The following is a 25,855-nucleotide window of genomic DNA, read 5'->3' as shown; positions in this document are numbered from 1 at the left end:
CTGAATGTTAAAGTTAGATGCTTATGCTATGTTGTGTGATGATCGTTGGTGATTGATTTCGGGGCTCCAGGAGCTTCTCTCACTGAGCTTTTGTCGAAATGCTCACCCCTCTTTCTTCCCTTTTCATTTCAGGTTCGGCTCATATTGGTGGGTTTTTGTCAAAGACGTACTGGGATCCTAAAGACACATTGTTTCGGCCTTGTGGCTGGAGACAAGTGTCATGATATCGCCGACCATTTCAGCTATGCTGGGTCGGGGTGTTACAAAGAATATGTCTTTACATGTTATGTTATGGAGAGTTTTAATCATCAAAGAAAAATCTAACATTTACAATCTTATATCGCATAATGTGTTGGATTCGAATCTTAGGACGATGATATGAATTATGAATATCATTAGTGGATGGAAACTACTAACAAAAAGTCAAAAGAGTCCATGTGTTATGCCACTTTAAGTGTGTTGGTACGATGAAACTTATCTTCTTAAACAGCTTATAACTAGTAGAATATGTAATATCGTTTTAATTAGTCCTCGTACTTTCTCTTGTATAATACATTTATGTATGTTTTTTCTGAACCTAACATTTATGTATGTTTACTGGTTAATTAGATGCAAAGATAATTGTGTTTAGTTTTGATGGATAAATGAAAAGTTAATGACAATTAAATTTCAGTTAGATTTTCCCTTTTGCGTGGATTGAGGGATAAGTTATCAAACGTTAGAGGAGTCTTTCATGCAAAATAATAAAAATAGAATGGAGATGCGGGGTATCGATCCCCGTACCTCTCGCATGCTAAGCGAGCGCTCTACCATCTGAGCTACATCCCCATTTGTCTGTTTTTTATATTGTAACCATTCAATAATTTACGTCTTTTGCTGGACCTCCACTTTGAAGATGCAGATTTTATGGCTTTTCAAGTAAATGTACTAAACAAAAATTCTATATATCATTAAACCTTTAAATGTGTTTCAGGTCATGTTTCAAGGTAATCTCAAAAAGATAAGTAAATGAAAAAGCTTATGTTATAGTTTCCAACAAGAAGAAAGGTCACACTTGTAACTTCGCTATCTATAACTCCAACCCAAATAAACAAAAACAACTCATTTTGTGGTTTGAAGAAAAATAAAGACCTGTGAACTTTTGCTAATCCTTCCGGTAAAGCATGAATCCTAGTATAACCGAGAGTAAAAGCACGAAGATCGCTACCATCATTGGGACATTGGATGCATAACTGGCGTTATCCATTCCCTTGTTACCATCTTCACGGCTTGTCCTTTCGACATTCCCTTCCAAGCGACAGCTGGCAGCAGAAGACGCAGGGGTTATCACGTCCCACATAGACTCCGCAACCATTAAAGACGTCTCGGTTTCCACTTCTGAAATCTTCGATGTGTCAAGAGAAGAATGTTCCATGGACATTAACTCCATGCAACGTTCTTTTACAACCTAACATTAGAAGAAAAAAACATGTACAAACATTTGGAGAAGAAGAAGAGTGTAACTGATAACATTGCAAGTTGATCATCTACCTCCAGTGATTCAAATGGCTGTAGATAATCACAGATGTGTGTACCAGCCAGCCACGGGACAAGAACTCTCCTAGGAAGAGGAAGATGGCATGCTTTTCTGTTTTTTTTTTAACATTAGAGACTTTAAGCATTAACATAACCAGACAATAGAGTAACGGTTATGTTTAGAAGTTGACTCACGTAGATGAGTTTAATATGGATTTAGAAATGGGAATTGTCAATATCTCAGCTTCTTCATCGTCTCCAACATCAGTTGGATCCAGATCCTGCTCAGCCTCGTCACAGATGATGTCCAATCTACTTTGCAGACTCCTAGTGATGTCAGCCTGAAAAGAAAATAATACAGCCATCATTAATTTTGTAAAACTTCAAAAGGTCCAATAAAACTGGGAAGAGGCGTAGGTGCAGTACCTTTATATCAGCAACAGCTTGTGAAACTGGTTCTTTCACGTTCAAATAGGCATAAGAGTATATAGAACCACCAAATTGTAGAATTCCAGTAACATTCTTCGCAGTTATTGCTTCATAACATTACAACGTGATATTAGATTAGATCATCTACAAAACATGTCCACTGAACGAAACCAAATCTGCGTTTTATGTTAAGAGTGATAAAAAACATACCATCAGCTCTACTATCTTTCATGAATGGGAATAACAATTCAATTTCATGCTCGCCTTCCGTGTTGCAGGGCTCATCGTTGTGCACCTTCATTCCAACAAAAGTCAAGAAGATATTACAAAAAGGGGAAAGATATTTCCAGCCAAGACGATTCAAGAGTTCTACATCCAATACTATTCAACATCAACACAGAAACATGAAAAGCATAGGGTTAACTTTCTTCTCACCAAGTACCCATCAATCATTGCATTTGCACTCTTCAGCTCTTTTTCATGAACTGCAAGTTCTTGACGGAGCATCTCAGTAAATGTTTGCCTACTTGATTCACCCTTGGAGTAGATAGGTAATCTACCAGCGAAAAAAGTGAAGAAAAAAAAACCAACAGAGAGATTCAGGAATAAATATAAAAAAGAATAGCTGTAACCAACATTTACATTCACCAGCAAAGAAGAGATCAAAATGTAGATGCATTGACACATACCTGAAATTAAAGCTGTAGTTGCACTTAAACCTTTGCAAAGAACTTAACACCCTCCCCAGCTTAAAGTCACAAGGTCGAAGGCTACTTGATGTAATACTTGAGTTCAACAAACAAGTTCGACAATTCCATCTACATACAAACATTCCACTCTTAGTTTAATTAACAGAGATAGTTCTCATAACCTTAGCAAGTGAATGTACCTCCTTGGACTGTAGCATATGTGAATAAGAAGAGCTTCATCCAAGGCAGGGTCCAAATGCCGTATTGCATCAGAAACTGCCTTAATAGCCTGATAATTTAGATTCATCAACATGCAGAAGAGTTGCAGTAGCATCCAAAAGATTACTCATTAACCAAAGTACAATCAAGCATGTCCATTGGAATATTAGTCTCACACAAAACTAACCTGGCAAAGGATCATAGTTGAATTCTTAAAAGCACTGTCACTAGCCCATACATAGATACCAACCACCTTCACTCCACCCAAAAGCATTCTCGATACCTGAAGAAGAAACAACCATTACAATGTCAATCACCTTCATTTAACATTCTCAAGACAAAAAAAATGAGAGTGGTAGAATCATATTCACAAAATGCATAATATCAAACCTGTCTTGCATGTTCTGCTACCCAATCACAATCAATCGACAGAGAAGACAACTCCGATGACTGAGATTTCGACTTGGATGGCTTCCTTTTATCATCTCTGGTCTCCAGAACCGAGCATGCTGGCTCTCCAGCATCGTTGCTCGGCGTTGCGATCAAATCAAACACAAATCCACGATCCAGAACAGAGCTAAGCTTTCCTATCACAAGACCCACCTGTTCACCAAAAATCATCATATCAAAAACCACACTTAGAACCGCAACAATATCAAAAGATGCATTTTTTTTTTAACATAACATGAATCAATGAGTACCTCAGCAGGAATAGCTGAGCGAGAGAGACGATCTTCAGCAGATGTGAGTCTAGCCTCTTCTCCAACTACCGCTTTCACCATTGTTTACGAATGCAGCAATATCTCTGCAACAAGTAGAAGAATAAACCTTTTCGAAAACCCAGAATCAACGAACCCCAAAGATCGAAACTTTCAGCTATATTACATAAACCCAGAAACGGAATTGAATCCCTAAGGACGATAAATCGAGGAGAAAGCCTTATCACAACGAAAGAGAGAGAGAGACAGAGACAGAACGTTACATCAAGCGAAAGGGTTTCGTAAGATCTTACCTCCTCCCTCTGAGGATTTCAGAGATTGATTCGATGATGAAGATGTTTGACTGTCTTCCTCACCGTTACACACCACATTTGAGTTATTATGTTTACACGTATGCACATCTTGTTGTTCTTTTTTTGTATGTGAAACATCGTGCCGTTTTCTATTTTCGAGACTGGCCGTTAAATCAAAAACCTTTCATCTGACGTCAACAACACGACGATGAGTGTTCTTCTCTCTACCTTCTTCCATCATCACTCATGGAAGACTCTAATCCTCGCGAGCCAGCGCTGCAAAACATTGCGACAAATCAAATCAACACACGCGTCATTCATCATCCACAACCTCCACCGCAACACCTACGCCGTCAGCAAACTCCTCACCTCTCTTCTCCCTCTTCCAAATCTGAACAAACACTTCCCTTACGCTTCCCTCATCTTCGACTCTATCCAATCCCCCAACGCCTTCGTTTACGACACGATGATAAGAATCTGCTCTCGAAGCTCTCAGCCTCACTTGGGCGTACGCTATTTCAAACTAATGCTAACTGAAGAGGACGATGAAGATGACATAGCTCCAAGTTACCTCACGTTTCATTTCTTGCTCGTCGCTTGTTTGAACGCTTCGTTGCTCTCTGTGTGTAAGCAAGTCCATTCCTTGGTGGTTAAAAATGGTGTCTTTGTGTCGGACGGTCACGTACAGACTGGAATCTTGAGGCTTTATGTGGAAGATGGAGTTTGTTTGTCAGATGCACGGAAGGTGTTCGATGAAATTCCTCACCCGGATGTTGTGAAGTGGGATGTTTTGATTAACGGGTATGTTAAATGCGGTTTGGGATCAGACGGTTTGAGTGTGTTCAGGGAGATGTTGAGTAGAGGGATAGAGCCGGATAGATTCTTAGTTACCACGGCGTTAACTGCTTGTGCACAAGCTGGGGCTCTCACTCAGGGGAAGTGGATTCATGAGCTTTTGGAGAAGAAGTGGGTTGAGTCTGATGTGTTTGTAGGGACGGCGCTTGTTGACATGTATGCTAAGTGTGGTTCCCTAGAGAAGGCTATGGAAGTCTTTGAGAAGTTGAGTAAGAGGAATGTCTTCTCATGGGCTGCGTTGATTGGTGGATACGCGGCTTATGGTTATGGTAAGGAAGCTATCACGTGTTTGGAGAAGATGGAGCGAGAGGACGGTGTTAAGCCTGATAGTGTAGTTCTTCTTGCGGTCTTAGCCGCTTGTGCTCACGGAGGGTTTCTTCAAGAAGGCAGAGGGATTTTAGATAATATGGAAGGTCGATATGCAATCACTCCAAAGCATGAGCATTACAGCTGTATTGTTGATTTGATGTGCAGAGCTGGGAGATTAGATGAGGCGGTTGAACTTATTGAAGAGATGCCCATGAAACCGCGTGCATCTGTTTGGGGGGCTTTACTGAATGGTTGCCGAACGCACAAGAATGTTGAGCTAGGAGAACTAGCTGTTAAGAATCTTCTTGAGTTAGAGAAAGGTAATACTGATGAAGAGGAAGCAGCTCTTATTCAACTATCTAGTATTTACATGACTGCTCAGAGAAACGACGAGGCGTCTAAGATTCGTCAGATGATTGGCCAGAAGGGGATAAGAAAGGCACCGGGATGCAGTGTATTAGAGGTGGATGGAAATGGTACAAAATTTGTCTCGGGAGATGCGTCACACCCGAATCTGCTGGAAATACACACATTGATTCATCTCCTATCTGTTGATGCGTTGCAGATTCTGTAGCACTCACTTGATAACCCGCAAGTCTTATCAGAGGACGCTCTTGAGTTCTCTTGTTTCTACAGACTGTCTTTTAAGCGTATTGAACCCACAACAGGCGTTGGAGGGCTGTCCAAAGGCTATGTGGGTATGGAGATAAGAGTACTTTTGAAGGAACGGGAGGAGTTTCTGAACATGCTGCAGTTCTATATCATAGTAGAGGGAGTCATTGGACTCCCCGAAGTAGGAGCTGGAAACTTAAGCAAGGCCTTAGAAAAATGAAATCTGAATCTTTCACAAGAGCCTCTGAGAGCGTTATAAAGAATTGTTTGATTCAGACTTAATGGTATCTGGAGAGTGGAAGAGAAGTGCATGAGCGAAAAAGGAACAAAACAGAAGCTTCAGTTGAAAATTATGGCATTTGGGCACACCTGGAGTAGAGAGATTTGAGACCCTTGAATGTGAAAAAGCTGAATACATGATGTAAGACATATAAGCTGAAAAGATATTTTCCATTCTATTATTTCTATGTACTAGGTAACCAAAACTGTTACTGCAGGTAACCGGTGACTGATAAGGGCATTTGTCTAGTCTTCGCACAGGAACACTAGTTTGACCAGGTACCCTCTCGTCTTTCTTAACAAGCTGCTGCTTTGAGTTATGTTGTGCTCCTTAAGAAACTTGTCTCGACTTGTAAAAAACGTAATGTTTAACAATTCACTCAAATATGATTTGGTTTCATTTAGCATCTCATCTGATAATAAAAGAAGCTTATAGAAAAGAAATAGATGGGAAGCCTTACGGAAACCCAAACACAATATCTTATTGAATGTTCGGTGTAGTATTGGATTTTGGTTGCTTAGGTCGGATTTCATATACAGCCTGATGCTAGATTCTTTTAGCATCAAGTTGGTGTAGTCACGTAAAATGCTTCTTTTTTTTGTTGTTGTTTGTTCTACAGCATATTACCGAGATACACAGTAGCAGAAACCAAAAGTATTTGGTCTTGGCCCTCTTTGTTGCTTCAAGATGTGCTTGCGTCATCCCCTGTAGACTTTCAAAAACCACAACCTCTTCAGTTATATTTGATTCTAGGTATCCATACAACAAAACTGGAACTATTATGTTGACATCAGCGTCTAATTTATGTCCTGGTTCTTCATTGTGTGCGGTTTTGGATAGTTAGAAAATATAGAATCAGGAAAAGAAAACTAACCTTTTGAAGAAGACGAAGGGAACAAGACAACGTTCATCTTTGTGTTGTTGGGAGGGAGATGCAACCGAAGGATGCCGTTTAAAGGGTTCTTGGAACAGATTGATATATAATTCAGAGCTGTCTCTTCTTCAAGCTTCTGTTTCAGCTCTTCTGGTCCCATTCCCTTGAAACAGAGAAGCTCCTCCTTCGCTCTCTCATATCTACATTCCCATCGTTGTCCCCAACCCTGTAATAGATTAGTCTTGGGTAGAGTTCTGAATATGCTTAAGATGGAAGAGACTAAAATGCTTTATAAGAGTGATCATACAATACAGTAGATTCTCTTCTATATAAAAGCAACATATAAAGATTATTCAATGCTCCTCTTCACCATTTTCTTCAATCTTCTTCTTCTCCTCCTCCTTTGCCTTCATCTCTTCTTTCTTTACTTTCCTTCTCTTCTTATCTTCCTCTTCACCTCTTCCTCAACCCTCCTCTTTGCTTCCTCTTTCTCTTCTTTCAACGCTTCCACCAAACGCTTCAAACATGTCTCCCCTTCTTCCCCTTCTGACTTCGGCAACAGATTCTCCCCAACATCCGCCGGTGTCATCTTGATTCCTTCAACCTCAAGCAATCTCTTCACCTCATCAAAGAGCTCACTCTCCTCCACATCCAAGTAGTTCTTGGCCAACACCTTAAACGCTTCAAACCCGCAATACGACATCTCTATATGCTTATCCATTCTTCCTTTCCTAATCAAAGCAGGATCCAGCTTGTCCACAAAGTTTGTAGTAAACACAATGATCCTCTCTCCACCACAAGCTGACCATAACCCATCAATGAAGTTCAATAGCCCTGACAATGTAACTTTGCTCTCTTTCTTCTCACCTTCACATTTCATCTTCTTCTCGTCTCCATCTTCCTCTTCCTCCTTCTTCTTCTTTCTCTGTCCCGTTAGGTTAAGAGAACAATCTATATCTTCAATCACAATAATGGACTTAGTCGAAGTCTCTATCAACAAACTCCTCAGCTGTGTGTTATCCATAACCGTTGTTAACTCAAGATCATAGACATCATACTCCAAGAAGTTCGCCATGGCAGCTATCATGGTAGACTTACCAGTCCCTGGTGGACCAAACAAAAGATACCCTCTCTTCCACGCTTTCCCTATCTTCTTGTAATAATCTTTGCTCTTACTGAACTTAACAAGATCGTTCTTGATCTCCTCCTTCTTCTTCTCCTCCATAGCCAAAGTATCAAAACTAGCAGGATGCTCAAACGTTACGTGGCTCCACTTTGTCTGGTTCCTATGGTTCTGTCCCGGAGTATTCGAGTAAAGCTTCCTCTCTCTGTTCTTCATCTTTATCATCTTCCCTTCCTTCATAACATGGTCGAGGTACCTCTCTATGATTACTTCTCTGTCACGTCTATGGAACTTCAACGTGTAGTATCTCTTCTCATCGGCTGCAGGGTAGAAAGAGAACGATTGTCTAGTGTTCCTCACTTTCTTGGACTGCCACCAAACCGTAACGCTCTCGAACTCGTCGGTTATCTCTTCCCTATTGTCCATGCTAAGGACGAGAGACTTGCTTCCTTTGGTTGTGTTGGCTTTGAGCTTCTTGGCTCGAAGAGAGGAGTCTTTGCTGAGGTAGCTTTGGATTCCTGAGGTAGCTTTGGATTCGCTTCGTTTGAAATGCTCTCCGCTGTATTCGTGGAACTTGATTTGGATGTAAGGGTAGAAACGGCTGAAGAGTCTTTGAAAGAATGGTTCCAAGTGGTCTCCCACGTGAGGGAACCATCGTCTAAAGATTGTGTATGTAAACATCAAGGTTGCTAAAGTAGAGCCTGTGTTAGCCCATAGTTGACCCATCGTCGCCATTTGGAATAGGTTTATTTAGGTTTTCTTAGTTATAAGAAAGGTTTTCTGAGATGAGCTTTTGATCAGAGAGGAATGTTATAGTGGTTCTGACACAAGAGCTTATGACATCTATCTATAAGAAGATTTTTTTCTCTTTTAACACACGAAAAGGAGTTTTGACGACATGTGTCCTCATATTTGTTTTTTACATTTTAAGTCATTCTTCGTTTAGATTACTGCAATTTAGTCCGTCCTTTTTTAATTGTGAATTATCTAAACCTTCTTGCACTAACCATCATCACATAAAATCTAATAATCTATTTTATTAATCACTAAAATTCAAGATGAATAAAAATAAGTAAAATGTATTTTTTTACATTTTAAGTTCTTCTTCTTTTAGATTACTGCAATTTAATCAAAACTATAACATAAACTTTCAGTAATATTTTTTTTACTATTTAATAATATTTCATTTACAAATTATATATTTATTTTATTATTAAAAATTACAAAATAACCAAACTAAGAAGAAGAAAGTAGAGCAAAACACATAATTTAAACCTAAAACCTTCATAGTTACAAAGAAAACTAAAATGTCATAATAACACTAATTTAATAAAAGTCTAGAGTTGAAGGGAGATCAAGAACGAAAACTAAATTACCTCACATTACAATAGAGTATCTTGACCACAACAAATAGAAGTTAGAAAATGGTAGAAAGATAAAATCTGAGACAAAACAATCCCCAAACACAAAACATCGCGATCAAGCACCAACGAAAGAACCAAGAAAGAAGTCAGAAGAAGAATAATCACTGGAATACCAAAGTCACCATGAAGCAGCAAGACACATGCCTAAGTCACCGAAAGCACAACCACCAGCTAAAAGGTAAGAAACACCTCACAAACTAAACAAACATAGACAAGTTGCGCATGCCATCAAAGAACCACAAAGCTCTGGATAGAAGGGACCAAAACTCCAAGAGATTAACTCCGATCCGCACACCTATACCAAGGGAAGGAGGAGAAGAAGAGAAACAACCTGAGGAGATGGAGAAGGGGAGGCAAGAACCGAGAAACCAATGCCTAAGATTGAGACCAGAAACAACCTTCTAAGCCCACAAAGCATACACGGAGGAAATCACTATCCAAACCTAGGACTGGCAAACATGGCGAAGGGAAGAGCCACCAGAGATGTGAACACTGATGAAAGCTGCAACGAGATGAAAAAAAAAATAGAGAGGAAAGAGGGAGATGAAAAAAAATCAGCAAACCATGGAATCGTCCTGGAGCTATGAAAAAGAGCATAGAAGTGAGATCACCAAAAACCTGATCTTGAAAACCAAGACGAGTAGGGACTATCGACGACAGACCAACGACGAGGAAGACAACATCAAAGACGACTAAACTATGACCCAACCTAAGGGGATGCAGCTCCTAACATAAGCCAAAATTTAAGGAAGAAGAGGAGCACAATGTTGACCGGAACAGCCTACAATACCGTGAGAAACAACTGCACAAGTGGGAACTCATAAACCCGATTTACAACAAATTCCAGATAATCTCACAGGAGAAGAAAACGAGGAAGAACAAAAACACGAAGGTGAGTCTTTTTTCGGTGATAGTGAGAACATTGCACACCGTTTACACCAGAAAGGTAAACGAAAACATAGATGGTGATGACTCAAGGTCAAACTATGAGGAAAGGGCACAAAACATCTTACAAGAATAATATTCCAAAATATGAAAAATAAAATACAATTTCATGTTAAAACCTTTAGTCTTAGAATTAAAAAATTCATAAACGTAAACTCATTGAAATTCAATATGTTTTACATCAGATACTCACTTCACCACTAACAAGCTACTATACACACAACAAAACATTATTGAAAAAACAAACACATAATATATTAATCTATCACCTATCTAATACATAGTACAATAAAATAGCAAATAATGCTCTTAACAAATAAGCACAAACACATAAGTACATCATTCAAAAATTCATACTTTGAAACAATATTTGGGGCGAACAACCTTCTGGTATCTAATAAAATTTACTTGAAAAGCGTCTATCAATATTATATTACGTCTGCGCATATGAGAATATGAGATCACTTGGGAACTACCTAACCACTATTTTTATAACAAAAAAACATTTGTGGAAAACGATCATAACCAAACAAAAACTGAAAAGAGAAGGCAATTGCACGCTTCCACCATCAGTCTCAAGTATATATATTTTAATTAAAAGGGTCCATAAAAAAATAGACAACATAACTAGTGTACCAGTAGATTCTAAAAAGAATCTGAAGTGTACATCAATATTGCTTAACTCATATAGTAACATGTACCACAGGTCCATAACTATTTTACAAGTAGATTAGTGTACGAGTAGATGCCAAAAAGAGTCTGTAGTGAATACACATTGTTATCCAACTATCTTAAAAGAAAAGGTTTTCAAATTGGATATAGTAAGGTATATATATTTTTTTAACCAGTATCGGAATGTAATTCGATAGCGCCTAGTCACGTCTCCAACCAGTACTCGGAATATATATTATTGTAGAATCGCGGGAGATTCTATCTAATGAACTTTGGCAAGAGAAACAAAACAACAAAACCCTAAAAATGTACAAATTTGCTGATTTCTGGTGGTTCATGTCATCTTGTGTGTGTAAGTTTCGAGGAAGGAGTCTTTTTATGGTAGGAAGACAGCTATTGTTATTATAAGTACGGACATATACAAGTAAGGAGTGGTTAGATACTTACCACTCCTCAACTGAACCAAGAACGAGACCGTCTGTGCTTGGACGTTTCCTCTTAGATGCAGTTTCTTTCTGAAAATCTAAAAATACCAAACTCGTAAGGGCAGATCGATTTGACTCTCATTATTGGCTGGGCCTAGTGCTAAATATATTGAAACTTGGACTTAGGTAATTTGAAATAGGGTTTCTCCGCTTGGGAATGAGATTTTGGAGGCTGTGTTTATACTTATGAGATTAATTACATTTGCTTAAAGTTTTTTGTCTCAACTCCTGACGAAAGCTCAAAGATAATATTTACTAAACACACAACAAAGAATGAAAGTTGAAAACAGAGACAAGAACACATGGAACTCACAAATTCACTTGAGATATTACTTTCTTCACACGTCAAAACATTGTGTTTTTTCTGTGTTAATTTTTTTGCAATCGATCTCTATATATGATCTGTAAATGTAAGATGTGAAGTACTAATAATAATAAACACTAGTTTCAAAACGGCTATTAAATTCGATTTTACTAGCTACAATTGGTGCTAAAAACATAATGAAACACTGATGATACCAAAGCAGATGATAAAACAGCTAACATTATTTATTTGTTTATCTCCTTCTGTTGTTCATCTGAATGTTGGTTCAACTTCATCTGTTCCAAAGCTCGGATCAAACCCTTGAGTGATCCATCACCACCAGACGATTCACCATCTTTCACCATCAAATTCTCCGCAACATCAGCCGGTGTCATATTCGTTTCTTCAAGCAACGTCTCAATCTCAGCAAACAAGAGATGCGAATCAAGATTGAGATAGTTCTTGGCAAGAATCTTGAACGCTTCAAACCTGCAATAAGACAACTCTATATGCATATCCATCCGACCTCTTCTGATCAAAGCCTGGTCAAGTTTCCCCAAGTGGTTCGTTGTAAAGACAAGTATCCTCTCTTGTCCACAAGCCGACCAAATCCCATCTATAAAGTTCAACAAGCCAGAGAGTGTAACTGCATTCTTCTTCTTCACTTTCTTAATCTCTGCATTGCTCTGATCTTCTTTAACTCCCCTCTCTCCCGTGAGGTCCAAGGAACAGTCTATATCCTCAATCACAATGATGGACTTACTAGTCGTAGCTAGCACCAGCTTCTTGAGTTCCCAGTTGTTTTCTATCGAAGTTAGCTCAAGATCAAAGATACTATAACTCATTAGATTCGCCATAGCTGCAATCGTCGTGGACTTGCCTGTCCCTGGAGGTCCATGCAACAAGTAGCCCCTCTTCCAAGCTTTCCCAATCTTTTTATAATACTCTTCGCTGTCTCTAAACGCTAAAAGATCTCTCATAATCTCATCTTTCTTCATTGGATCCATAGCCATTGTGTCAAATGTTGCTGGATGCTCGAAGTCAATGCTACTCCATAGATTTTTCATCTGCATCTTCCAGTTAGAACTTGGATTGTTCATAAAGAGCTTAACTTTCTTCTTCTTTTCTTCAATGGACTTGCCTTCTTCCACAACATACCTCAAGTAAGAACCAGTCACTACCTCCCAGTTACTTCTATGGAAAGTAAGCCTACACATTTTAACACCGTCTGTGGATTTTAGAACCTCCCACCACATCTTCACACCTTCATACTCATCCTCAAATTTATCATCGTCGCGTTTAAAATCCAAAGACTCTCTCCCCCTCCCCTGGCTACCCTTGAGATTCTTCACTTGAGGGTTAACTTGTGCACCAAGGTAGGTCTTGATGGCTGAGTAAGCGTAGTTGTATTTATTCTCCTCGATTTCTATGAACCTGATCCGAGTGTAAGGCGAGAAGAAGGCAAGAGTCTTGTCAGCACACTTCTTGAAAAAGGGTAACCGTTGGATTGCGTTGACGAGAAGCTCTTGGATCGTGATCTTCAGATGTACAGGGAAGTATCTCCTAAGAGTTTCAATGATGAAGAGTAGACCAGCAATGTTTGATCCAATAGTTGTTATGTTATCTCCAAACATTGGCTTCACGATCGATCCCATCAAGATTTCAATTAGGTTTCTTTTGCTTTTCTTTGTCTGAAGAAGAAGAAGCTTCTGATCTTTTCTCACACTGGTTTGACTCATGATTCCTTGAACTAGAAGGAAGGTTTCTGAGATGAGATTAAGCTGAGATTTTGATCAGAAAGGAAGGTTAATGTTGGGGAAGAAGATATAGTGGTTCTGGCATACAAGAGCTTATGACATTTATAACAAAATTTTGCTTGAGAAGTCTCTATCAATTTTGATCACACTTGGAAACTACCTAACGACTAATTATTTACAATTTTTGTTGGAAAAAAGAAGAAAATAACTAAACAAAGACTGAAAAGAGAAGGAAATTCCATGGTTCCTTCCACCGTCAATTTCATTAGAAAGTTATTCAATATATGTTATTCAATTAAAAGTAGTGTCCATGAAAACTAGTATACCAGTAAACGCCAAAAAGAGTCTAAAGTGTACATCATTGTTTGTCTGATAAGGAAAAACAATTGTTTGTCTGATAAAGTGACCTGTAGTGGAGGACTAAAAACATTTTGATATCCAACTTTCTTTAAGGGAAAGATTTTCAAATTGGACAATAAAATATATTATTATTTCTTTTATAAGTATATAATCTAATGCGTATGACCTGCCCTTAGATCATCTCCAATGTATTACTCCATATTTTACTTTAAAATCTTGCAACACTAAAATAAAGTAGAGTTTTACTCCAATGTATTACTCTATTTTTTACTTCAAAATAAATATTCTATAAATATTCTATTTTTATTTAATTAAGAATTGTTATTAACACCTTCTACTTACAAAAACTTATCAATTAACTCCAAATATATTATATGTTTATAAAACATCCACAAAATATAATTTATTTAAATTAAAAATTTATTATTAAAAGTACAATAAATCATAATATATATAAGATAAAATATTTTGGTTCAATAGTGAGTATTAGAATATATTTTTCTCACAAATGTTCAACTAATGCATCTCAGAATGAATAATGAGTTTTTTTATCCATGATTTTCTTAAATTGGGCAAGAAAAATTTAAATCGAATATTTTCATTATTTGGGCAATACTTCACCGATCATGGCAATTCCAGAAATGATTTATCGGATTATTAAAGGGTTTTTTGTAAAATTGACTCAAAACTCAAAGTCAACCACAAAACTAACCTATGTTTTTTTTTGACATTTCATTTGCCCTATTTACCCAATAAGTTTATATTATTCACGAAAATGCCATTAATTTTTTTCTTTTCGAAAATGGTATTTTTACTCTCTCAACCTCATCATCTTCAAGTATTTACAAGATTGTCATTGCCATCAATACACAAATCACCATGAACAACCAATTTCAAGCTCTTAATGGACCTCAAATCGATTTACACTTCTTCTTTCTCAATTCTTATGAACTAAAAACAACATCTCTTTCACTTTCTCTCCATATTCATCCAAAAAAACTCAAGATTTTTATTCTAAAATTTTTATGGTTAATAGAGCCATTGAAACTTACGATTCTTGGTGGGTCACTTTTGTTTGAGATTATGGGTGCTTGGAGAAGACTTATGTGTGCTAAACAAGTTATCTCACTGGTTGAAACTATGAAATCAGTTTTTTTTCCAGATCTGTTCGCCCAGACGACTTCCGGATAAGTTTTCTGGCTATAAATGACTTACATGGAAGTTTTATGGTCAACGCATAAGTTAGTTTTGAAATTGACTTTTAAATGTGTTTTTATAGACGGCTTACATGGAAGTCGTCCATCTTTGTTTGTTAAAAAAAAATTCGAGACGACTTCCATGTAAGTATTCTAAGGTAAACGGGTTAGTTTTGCATTTGACCGGATTGTGTCAAAAATTTGACTTTTCCTAGACGACTTACCCATAAGTCGTCCAGTAAAAAACTAAAAAATCAATATTTTGTTATATCTAGACGACTTCCACGTAAGTCGTCTCATGTTAGTTTTGCAACTGAAAAATAAAATATAAAAAATTATTTTTTTCTAAACGACTTACACGAAAGTCTTCTAGCGCATTATATTTTAGAAGACTTCCGATAAGACTTTCCGTAAGTCTTCCAAAGTCTGCTCCAGATCGGAAAAACATGTATATCAAACCCAAATCTGAAAAACCTGCATATAAAAAAACGTTCAAATGGCTTAAAAACAGAAAAAATGAGTGGAAGATTAGTTATATCTACCTTTATAGAACACACGAAAATACATATCTAAAAATTAATAGATATACTTTTAAATGAGTGAAAGATGAGAACCATGTGATGAAAAACCTGCAAAACAAGATAAACTATTGAGAAAGACATGAGACAAAAACAATAAGTTGATAGAAAGTTAGGTGTTTATAAGTTCAAAAAAAATTAGAAAGAGGTTGGAGAGTTTTACAATAAGGAACATAACATTTTTGCTGCAGTCATTTGAGAGGAGGAGAGAGAATGTGTAAATTTTTCTTTATATATAAAGATAAAAATTCCAATAAGGTTAAATATTTCCGATTCATAAGACTTTAAGTAAGTCTTCTAATAGAAGAATTCCTAGACGACTTATTTGTAAGTCGCCTAGAAGACTTCAATATTTTTAGCGTGAAACTAAAATATTTTTAGCGGGAAACTAAAATATTTTTAGCGGAAATTAGAAGACTTTCAGAGAAGTCTTCTAATCACCAGACGACTTACATGTTAGTCGTCTAGACCCTAAACATAGCACCTAAACTAAATTAACTAACTAAACACTTCATAAAATTAAATTAAACTTAAAAAGCGCTTGCTATACACAGAAATAAACACATATAAGTAAAATTTTAATTTAAAAAAAAAATATTTAAGCTTTCCAAAATCTAACCCTAAGAATACATATACTACAACATAAATTGTCAAACCCTAAGCCAAAGAATATCATGATTAACTACTTTCACTCATCTATGTTGAAAACTATTCAATTTTATTATATCTTAATTTATATCACTTAAAATTGTGTATAATTACATAATTTTAATTTTTCACTTGTCAAAATGTTTTTTTAAAAATTTAAAAATTATTTTTAAGTTCAACTATACCAGAAGACTTCCATGGACGTCGTCTAGACGACGTACAATATCTGAGAAGATTCAGAAGACTTTCTGGGGCTATATTCGTAAAAATGAGTTCTGTTTTTTTGTTTGGTCACAAGGGGATGACTGTAATTTCACAAGGCTTTTGGGTTACTTTTGCATTTGATTCAAGTTTGAGTATACCTTTGCAATCAAAGTCAAGTTTTGAGTCATATTTGACAAATTCCTCATTATTAAATCACTTATTCTATGTTATATTTATGTTATATTTATTTTATATTTTTATGTTTAAGTTTGGTATTTTTATTAGTTTATGCCACTTTTATGTAAAATTATTAAATAATATCTTATGAAATATTATAATTATTTTAAAATCTTTTTTACGTACAAAATAAAAACTTCCAAAATTTAAAGGACCATTCTATAAATAAAAAAAGTTCAACTCCAAAATGGAGTAATATGTAGGATTACTCCATAAATGGAGTATCCCTAGCCATTACTTCATTTTGAAGTTAAAAATAGAGTAGGGTTAGAGTATATTTTACTTCAAATGATGTTTAGAATAGAAAATAAAGTAGAGTTTGAGATGCCCTTAGATGAGAATCGGATTCTTACATCATATGATTATATATACATAGGAATCCAAGAGAGACAAAGAAAACCCAAGAATATTAAGATATCTCTTTTAGACAAGTTTTAAACCTAGTACCATCTATAGTATGGAAAATGGCTTATTCATGTCCGATGAGTTGCTGAAAAAATATATGTAAACTAGGTGTTTTCATGTACCATGTGCATTAATAAATTTTTTAAATTTAAATTATAAAATTTATTTTTTAGATTTTATAGTTTTTTCCAATATTTAATATAAATTTTGATTTAATTGAACATAGAATTAAGATAAAATAAACAATTTTGTTGATTTTAAATTATATTTTGAAACAGATATGCATATATTTAAAATTATAATCTTAGATAATTTTTTAACTAATTTTTTTGGATAAAAATATATTAAACCAACTTGTATCAAACTAATAAAAATATTGTTATAAAAGTTGTATAATTATCAAAAAGTAAAACTCAATATTTCTAAATTTTGTAGATATATAAAAGAAACTAATAACATTGAGATTAAAAATTTATAATTTAAAAAAATGTAATTTTTTTTGAATATCTTTTTTGTAATATAATTGTATAATTATAAAAAGATATAAATAAATAATAATTTGAAATTTGTAAAATATTATTATATTTTTATTATTATATTATTTAATGTCATATTTGTGTAGATTTACTTGAATGATGATTTATAATTTACTATCATATTTTTAAATATTTACCAAAAATAGAAATAATCATTTAAATGTAATTGTCTATGTCACATTTAACCATATAAGTCATGTCATTATTTCTATCATGTCACATTTATTAGTGAAAATGATCGTAGAGAAAACATGTTTCAAAATCACTTTGTAAATAATCTCTAGGAGACTCCATATGTGTGCAAAAACATTTCTATACTTGCATTTATTTGAATTACATGACGCTGATTCATACTTTATCCTTAACGATGATGACTATGATGATTGTAGCTAATTAGTCAGCTTCATCAGAAAACGGGGAGTTGAAAAAATCAATATTTTATGGGTTAAGAGTTTAAAAATTGCCCCATATGTTGAAATCGATGGCCCGAAATTGTTCAGCCAACTAGAAGTTGGAGAAAATAGCAGACAAAATTCGTTTAGCTAGTCTCGTCTATCGAAAGCTAGGCTGTTATAAACAATCAATACGAGTTAATCAGCAGAGTTATTTTGATTTTCAAATGTTAATTATATAGCTACTTTTTGGACGTTGTATTCTAAACAACAATAAAATTCTGAATTTTATGTTTTTGTGAATATATATTTCCCCAGAAAAAAATAGAAAACTATACATTTTTCGTATACATGTTTGATATAGTTTTGCATTTCTTATATTATATATTTACTTATTATATATTTTTTCTTATATTGTAAGGCAATTCTCTCAAATATCTATTATTAAGTTTTTGTCACAAAATAGCATTCAATAAAGAAAATGACCAAAATAACTCCTTTTTATTTTGAAAATTTTAATTTTAATTTTAATTTTTTTAATTTGGAATCATATCCTCAAAACTCCGCCCTTAACTCTAAACCCTAAGTCTAGATTAGTTAACCCTAGGGTATAAATATATTTATACTATTTAATAAAACTTCTTTTGATCATTTTTCTCATTAACGACTATTTTTGTGACAAAAACTTAAAAAAGACTATCATAGGGAATTTTTCTATATTGTATATTTATTTATTCTGATTTTCTTGCTTTTATATCAAATGGTAATATTACGATAGATGTTTAATGTAATATTTCTATTTTTTATATTGTATATTTACTTATTATTTATGTAACTATGCATTTTTCATTTAACTATACATTTTTATAGATATTTAATTTAATTTTCTATTTTTATATTGTATATTTACTTACTGTTTATCTTTTCTTATTTTGTATATTTACTTATTCTAATTTTTTTGCTTTTATATCAATGATAATATTACTATATATTTAATGTAATTTTTTATTTATTATATATTAAATTTACTTATTATTTATTTTTCTTATATTTTATATTTACTTATTATAATATGTAACATTTCTATTTCTTATTATTTATTTCTTCTTATATTGTATATATATTTCCTTATAAAAATATTTGTAAATAATAAAAATGTAAAACAATACATTTTTCAGATAAGTGTTTAATGTTAGTTTTCCATTTCTTATATTGTATATTTACTTATTATTTATTTTTTCTTATATTGTATATTTACTTATACAGTTTTTTTTTGCTTATATCAAATGGTAATATTATTTATAGAGGTTTCATGTAGTTTTTATATTTCTTATATTGTATATTTACTTAGTATTTATTTTTATTCTAATAATATGATACTTGTTTAATGTAATATTTTTATTTCTTATACTCTATATTTACTTATTATTTGTTTTACTATATATTTTTCAGATATATGTTTAATTTAGTTTTTCTAGTTCTGATATTGTATATTTACTTATTGTGTATTTTTTCTTATATTGTATATTTACTTATTCTAATATTACGATAGATGTTTAATATAATATTTCTATTTCTTAAATTTTATATTTACTTATTATTTATTTTACTATAAATTTTTTTTTTCGCACTGATGTTTAATTTAATTTTTTTTCATTTTTTAATTGTATTTTACCTATTGTTTATTTTTTCTTATATTGTATATTTATTTATTTTAATATTCTTGCTTTTATATCATATGATAATATTATGATAGAGGTTTAATGTAATATTGATATTTATTATATTGTATACTTGTTTTTCTTATATTGTATATTTACTTATAAAAATATTTCGAAATAATAATAATGTAAAACTATAAATTTTTCATATAGATGTTTAATGTAGTTTTTTTTATTTCTTATATTATATATTTACTTATTATTTATTTTTTCTTATGTAGTATAATTACTTATTCTAATTGTTTTGATTTTATATCAAAATTATAATATTACGATAGATGTTAAATATAATATTTATATTTATCATATTGTATATTTAATCATTATTTATTTTATTATACATTTTCCAGATAAATGTTTAATGTAATTTTTCTATTTCTTATATTGTATATTTATTTATTATTTATTTTTTCTTATATGTATATTTACTTTTGATTATTTTTCATTTTTTTGGTAATGATGCCACGTGTCATATTTTGGGAGAAATTTTTTTCGCTGATAATGGACGCTCTATCGAGCCTAAAAAGGTTACTTATTCTATTTTCCTTCTTTTATATGAGATAATAATATTATGATGTATGTTTAATGTAATATTTCAATTTTTTATATTGTATGCTTGTTTTTTTATATTGTATATTTACTTATTATTTATTTTTCTTATGTAGTATAATTACTTATTCTAATTGTTTTGATTTTATATCAAAATTGTAATATTATGATAGATGTTTAATGTAATATTTCTATTTCTCATTTTGTATATTTACTTATGATTTATTTTATTATACATTTTTCAGATAAATGTGTAATGTAGTTTTTCTATTTCTTATATTGTATATTTACTTATTATTTATTTTTCTTTATATGTATATTTTAACTATTTTTTATTTGTTTTGGTAATAATGCCACGTGTCTATTTTTCGGAAGAAATTTTTTTCACCGATGTGACGCTCTATGGAGTCTCAAAAGGTCCATTTTATTAGTATAGATTTAGAAGCTTTGTAAATTACTAAAAATCGTCTTGGTGCAGCAACAATTATGGACAAGGCTCGGAATGATTATGAGGCATGGGCAGAGGTTAATATTTTGAACTCCTCTCAAGTGCCAGATGACATTGCTGATGGGGCTTTGATCGGGAAATGGGAGAAGCCATGTCAGAGCTTTGTGAAATGTAACATTGATTCATCGTGGATCAATGCGACCGTAAACACCGGAGTTTCTTGGATTCTTCGTAATAACTTTGGTGAGCCTCTGATACACAGTCGCAGATCCTTCTCTTCAGTCCCTACTAAGCTTGAGGCAGAGCTCTTAAGCTTCAACTGGGCTATCGACCGTCTCTCTGACTTACGCCTTGATAAAGTTGTGTTTGAATCATCCTCTTACCTTGCGGGTGAAGCAATCCTTAGACCTGAAGAGTTCCTTGTTTTTCAAGACTTGCTGGTTCATATCCGGGTCAAGCTGACTGGCTTTAGTCTGTGGAACATCTCCTATGCCCATCTTGAAGGCAATGGATGCGCCCATGAAATTGCTCTCAGTGTCACTCGAGACCACCAGTACCAATCATACATAGCTCGTGGTGGACCATTCTGGCTGACAACTTTGACCCTAGAGGATGCGAAGGACGATACATGAAGTCACCTCGTTGAAGAAACCTTCTCCTTGATTGGTCTGGTCTTCTTCTTCTTCTTCTTCTCCTGCGATCGCGACTTCGGAGTGTTCTTCCTCTCTTGCTTTATTTTGGGACCTATTGGTTCCCTTTGGGTTTTTTTTTATTTTTATTGTCTTATGTTGAGGTTTCCAGACTTTGTTGGACTGAGCTTTGCCTCGTCCCCCTCCTGTCTTCTAATGGAATGTTACTATGAGTTAAAAAAAAAAATTACTAAAAATCTCTCTCTCCTCTTCTTTTTCTCCAATTTCTCTCTAAAAACTCGGGTAATCGGAATTCGACTTTGGTGGCCGGTGGCTTATGCTGCCGCTTACCAACTCTTTTTGTTTTTTCGTTTTCCGGTTAGCTAATCTTTTCTTCCCTAGGGGATTTTGACGGGTTTCAATCTCAACTTCAAAGCTTATCTTCATGCTCCATCTTTCTTTGATTTGGGATTGATTAGTAAACTATCTCACTTTTTCCTCTGGTTTTCAATTTCTAAATCCCGTTTGACATTGAGAAATGATTGTCTTTTTCTAGTTATCCTCGGGACTAAAATTTGAAAAGAATCAATATTTGCCTTTCTTAAAGAGTATTGGCCGCTCTGGCCTACAGGCAGAGTATCTAATCAAATCTGGTCCTTGAGTTATTTGATTTTGCTAGAGAATTTTGGAAGACTCAGTAGAGTTGAAGCTTTTCATAAAAAAAATTGTTTCAACGAAGTCTCTTTCCAGATTGTTCTCAGAAGCTTTTCACCGTTTTACACATCTGGAAAAAGACATGATGTTCTTAGTGTCTACGGTTATTGAGGGGTAAAAGTTAAGCAAGTGGATTAGAAGCCGGCGAATCTTTGCCATATTCAGAGATTAGCTTCCTGCTTCTAGTCGGAGAAGAGGATCGGTGAGATTTCCGGTATCTCCAAGCAGCTGCTCACTTCTTAACAGATCCTTGGCGTGACACGTATAAGAGCATGCATAGTCAGGATCCAGATATGTGTTTTGATCTTATCTGCTTATCGTTGGGTTTGGGTGGGCTTGTTATAATTGGATCTGTTTATAAAAACTCCACATGTATCCATTGGCGGATCTACATGGTCAATGGGAGGTAAAGAACGCATAGATTTGTACATTTGGTGTAATTTTCATACAGATTTTTAATTGTGCCCCTGTTAAAAACTCCAAGTTATTAGAGGTATAGACAGTGTTTTATAATTTTGCCCCTGATCAAAACTAATCCTAGATCCGCCACTACTTATATCATCGTCTGAGCTTTTATAGCTCCAAAAGCTTTAATGAAAATCAAAACAGTTGACAAAAAAAAAATCATTTAGAAGCTTCAATGATAATTTTCTAGATTAGGGTTTTGGAGCCGATTAGCTCTAGACGACTAAAAAAAAACTAAAAAAAAAAATCTCTTGATCTGCACCATCCCTTTGTCTCTGATTTTCGCCGGCTTTGAGGACAGCGGCTGACTAGAGTTTTCGGGGCTCTTCAGTGGCGGTGAAGGTGAGCTGGTGGAAGGGATTGGTGTTGATCTATCCACTCGCTGGCCCCGCACCGGCAAAATCGAGCAGATCCAGTTACTACTTTAATACTTTAATCAAAAATATCATTCAACCTGTGGGTTGGCGGGTCAAGCGAAGCGGGTTTGACCGGCAACCCATCACTAGGCTGATCGGTTGAGTACTCACATTATTGACTGGGCCTAGTGCTAAATCTATTGAAACTTAGAATTTGGTAGTTTTAAATAGTGGGATTTGGTGCTAAATCTGTGTTTATTTTTTGCAATCCCTATATATGATCTGTAAAATGGAAGATGTGAAGTACTAATAATAAACACTATATCAAAGCAGATACTAAAACTGCAAATATTATTTATTTGTTAATCTCCTTCTGTTGTTCATCTGAATGTTGGTTTAACTTCATCTGTTCCAAAGCTCGGATCAAACCCTTGAGTGATCCATCAACACCATCTTTCACCATCAAATTCTCCGCAACATCAGCCGGTGTCATATTCGTTTCTTCCAGCAACGTCTCAATCTCACCCAACAAAAGATGCGAATCAAGATTCAGATAGTTCTTGGCAAGAATCTTGAACGCTTCAAATCTGCAATAAGACAACTCTTTATGCATATCCATCCGACCTCTTCTGATCAAAGCTTGGTCAAGTTTCCCCAAATGGTTCGTTGTAAACACAAGTATCCTCTCTTGTCCACAAGCCGACCAAATCCCGTCTATAAAATTCAACAATCCAGAGAGTGTAACTGCATTCTTCTTCTTCACTTTCTTAATCTCTGCATTGCTCTGATCTTCTTTAACTCCCCTCTCTCCCGTGAGGTCCAAGGAACAGTCTATATCCTCAATCACAATAATCGACTTACTAGTAGTACCTAGCAACATCATCTTGAGCTCCCAGTTGTTCCCTAACGAAGTTAGCTCAAGATCATAGATGCTATAACTCAGTTGTTTCTCTCTATCTCTCGCTCGCTGTCTGTCTTGTGTATTTTTCGTCTGTGTCTTCTGAACTTGGATTCTTCATAAAAAGGTTAACCTTCTTCTTCTTTTCTTTAATGGAGTAGGTTTGAAAAGACCCATCATCACCATTCCTTCTCTCGAATCTCTGTTTTAGGGTTTTGGAATAGGTTTATTTAGGTTCCGTGAACTAGAAGGAAGGTTTCTGAGATGAGATTAAGCTGAGATTTTGATCAGAAAGGAGGGTTAATGTGGGGGAAGAAGATATAGTGGTTCTGGCATACAAGAGCTTATGACATTTATAACAAAATTTTACTTGAGAAGTCTCTATCAATTTTGTATTATAGATGTTATGAGATCTAGGTCTGGGATGGATCGGGTATCCGGATCCGGATCCTTATCCGACGGATCCATAATTTTATTATCATTATCCGGATCTGGGGTTCTTGGATATCCGAGTGTTGGATATCTTTCTAAAAATTGAAATATCCGGCGGATATCCGGATCCGGATTTGGATCCTTAAAATAAATAAAAAATAATATTAATATATATAAAATATTAAAAATAATTTAAAAATAAAAAAAATATATATAATGTTTTTAATTATTTCAGTGTATAATATTACAAAATTTACATAAAATTTATATATACTATTAGAAAAATGAAAATATATTAAATAAAAATATTTTTATATATAGATATTATTATTTTTGAAATAGTTATTAATAAAACTTACGGATCCGGATATCCGAACTAAAAATTAAGATATCCGGATCTGTATCCGCTTTTGACGGATCCAACATTTTACTATCCGGATCCGGATTCGGCCCCTCAGGATATCTGAATATCCGGATTCGACCCCTCCGGATATCCGGATATCCAGATTTTCGGATCGGATCCGGATCGAATCTCGAATCCGGATCTCGGATAAAAGTCCCAAGTCCCAAGTCCCATGCCTAATGAGATCACACTTGGAAACTACCTAACCACTAATTATTTACAGTTTTTGTTGGAAAAAAAGAAGAAAATAACTAAACAAAGACGGCAAAGAGAAGGAAATTCCATGGTTTCACCGTCAATTTCATCATAAAGTTATTCAGTATAAGTAATTCAAGTAAAAGTAGCGTCCATAAAAACTAGTAGGCTGGGCGTCTGGTTGTTGGGTTGGGTTCAGGCTGGTTTTTTCAGGTCCGGATCTTTCGCGTCCTAAACATTTAGATCCTATAGATATTTGTAAATTTTGGTCCGGGTCGGTTCTTTTCGGGTTCAGAAGGGTTCTTCCCAGGTCTGTTCGGATCTATAATTAAAATATATGTAAAAAACCTATAATTTTCGGTCCATAATGAGTCTGGATCGGATTCGGATATTCAATATCTGAAAAGAACATGAATTACCCAAACCCCCCCCCTCCCCCATTAAATTTAGTTGAAATCTATCATATATATCTAATATTTTACGAAATAATTTAAAATAAATTATTAATAATTAAAATAAAATATTTTTAAACTCTAAATTTTACATTTAATTCTTCATATTTCTTGAAAAATGTTACAGAAATAATACCAAAGATTCTTAACAAAAATATATTTCAACTAAATCATAAAATAAAATATAGAAAATACACAAAAAAAACATAGTTTTGGATATTCATATTTTTAACTCGGGTATGAATCGGTTCTTATCGGGTTGGATTCGGATAGGTTTTTTCCGAGTCCAGGTCTATTCGGGACGGTTCTTTTGGTTCCGGTTTTTTCGGGTAAATTTTTCTTGAATCTAATAGGTATTTGTAAATTTTCGGTTAGGTTTCGAGTCGGGTATTTTCTGATCGATTATGATTCGAATTTTCGGTCCGGGTAAAATGTCCAGGTAGTATACTAGTAAATGCCAAAAGGTGTCTCAATTACATAATTGTTTATCAGATAAAGTGACATGTAGTGGTGGACTAAAAACGTTTTGATAT

General features: G+C 34.3%; 6 protein-coding genes and 1 non-coding gene across 9 annotated transcripts; 2 read left to right on the top strand and 5 right to left on the bottom strand.

Annotated features, from left to right (window-relative positions):
* Positions 1-755: 755 nt before the first annotated feature.
* Positions 756-828, bottom strand: TRNAA-AGC. Its single transcript has one exon. It is a non-coding gene; the product is annotated as a tRNA-Ala (tRNA).
* A 159-nt stretch (positions 829-987) lies between these two features.
* On the bottom strand, positions 988-3,915 carry LOC106302055 (protein odr-4 homolog). 2 transcript variants are annotated; one of them, XM_013738568.1, is made up of 12 exons: positions 3,865-3,915; positions 3,554-3,657; positions 3,243-3,455; positions 3,040-3,135; positions 2,834-2,922; positions 2,634-2,762; positions 2,380-2,500; positions 2,155-2,239; positions 1,942-2,051; positions 1,711-1,856; positions 1,531-1,627; positions 988-1,447 (listed from the first exon to the last, which is right to left on the bottom strand). In XM_013738568.1, exons 2-12 carry the CDS (start codon positions 3,632-3,634, stop codon positions 1,145-1,147), a joined length of 1,470 nt encoding a protein of 489 aa, XP_013594022.1. In that variant the 5' UTR covers positions 3,635-3,657; positions 3,865-3,915; the 3' UTR covers positions 988-1,144. The 2 variants fall into 2 exon arrangements, with proteins under 2 accessions (XP_013594022.1, XP_013594023.1); XM_013738569.1 differs by lacking the exon at positions 3,865-3,915 and adding an exon at positions 3,835-3,862.
* A 157-nt stretch (positions 3,916-4,072) lies between these two features.
* Positions 4,073-6,843, top strand: LOC106301731 (putative pentatricopeptide repeat-containing protein At3g28640). Of its 2 annotated transcripts, XM_013738197.1 has the most exons (4): positions 4,073-6,061; positions 6,138-6,198; positions 6,540-6,673; positions 6,761-6,843. In XM_013738197.1, the coding sequence occupies exon 1, from the start codon at positions 4,073-4,075 to the stop codon at positions 5,600-5,602; it is 1,530 nt and encodes a 509-aa protein (XP_013593651.1). In that variant the 3' UTR covers positions 5,603-6,061; positions 6,138-6,198; positions 6,540-6,673; positions 6,761-6,843. The 2 variants fall into 2 exon arrangements, with proteins under 2 accessions (XP_013593651.1, XP_013593650.1); XM_013738196.1 differs by having other exon boundaries at positions 6,540-6,815.
* A 375-nt stretch (positions 6,844-7,218) lies between these two features.
* LOC106301730 (probable mitochondrial chaperone BCS1-B) lies at positions 7,219-8,695 on the bottom strand. The gene has a single exon (XM_013738195.1). It carries the CDS (start codon positions 8,650-8,652, stop codon positions 7,219-7,221), a length of 1,434 nt encoding a protein of 477 aa, XP_013593649.1. The 5' UTR covers positions 8,653-8,695.
* A 3,108-nt stretch (positions 8,696-11,803) lies between these two features.
* LOC106304033 (probable mitochondrial chaperone BCS1-B) lies at positions 11,804-13,580 on the bottom strand. The gene has a single exon (XM_013740413.1). The coding sequence runs from the start codon at positions 13,484-13,486 to the stop codon at positions 11,993-11,995; it is 1,494 nt and encodes a 497-aa protein (XP_013595867.1). The 5' UTR covers positions 13,487-13,580; the 3' UTR covers positions 11,804-11,992.
* A 7,236-nt stretch (positions 13,581-20,816) lies between these two features.
* Positions 20,817-21,410, top strand: LOC106303165. The gene has a single exon (XM_013739505.1). The coding sequence runs from the start codon at positions 20,817-20,819 to the stop codon at positions 21,408-21,410; it is 594 nt and encodes a 197-aa protein (XP_013594959.1).
* A 1,887-nt stretch (positions 21,411-23,297) lies between these two features.
* LOC106303164 (probable mitochondrial chaperone BCS1-B) lies at positions 23,298-23,825 on the bottom strand. The gene has a single exon (XM_013739504.1). It carries the CDS (start codon positions 23,823-23,825, stop codon positions 23,298-23,300), a length of 528 nt encoding a protein of 175 aa, XP_013594958.1.
* Positions 23,826-25,855: the final 2,030 nt, after the last annotated feature.

The sequence above is a fragment of the Brassica oleracea genome, chromosome C7, assembly GCF_000695525.1.
Source record: "Brassica oleracea var. oleracea cultivar TO1000 chromosome C7, BOL, whole genome shotgun sequence".
NCBI classification, from domain to species: Eukaryota; Viridiplantae; Streptophyta; class Magnoliopsida; order Brassicales; family Brassicaceae; genus Brassica; species Brassica oleracea.
This window is presented reverse-complemented; position numbering and strand designations above follow the sequence as displayed.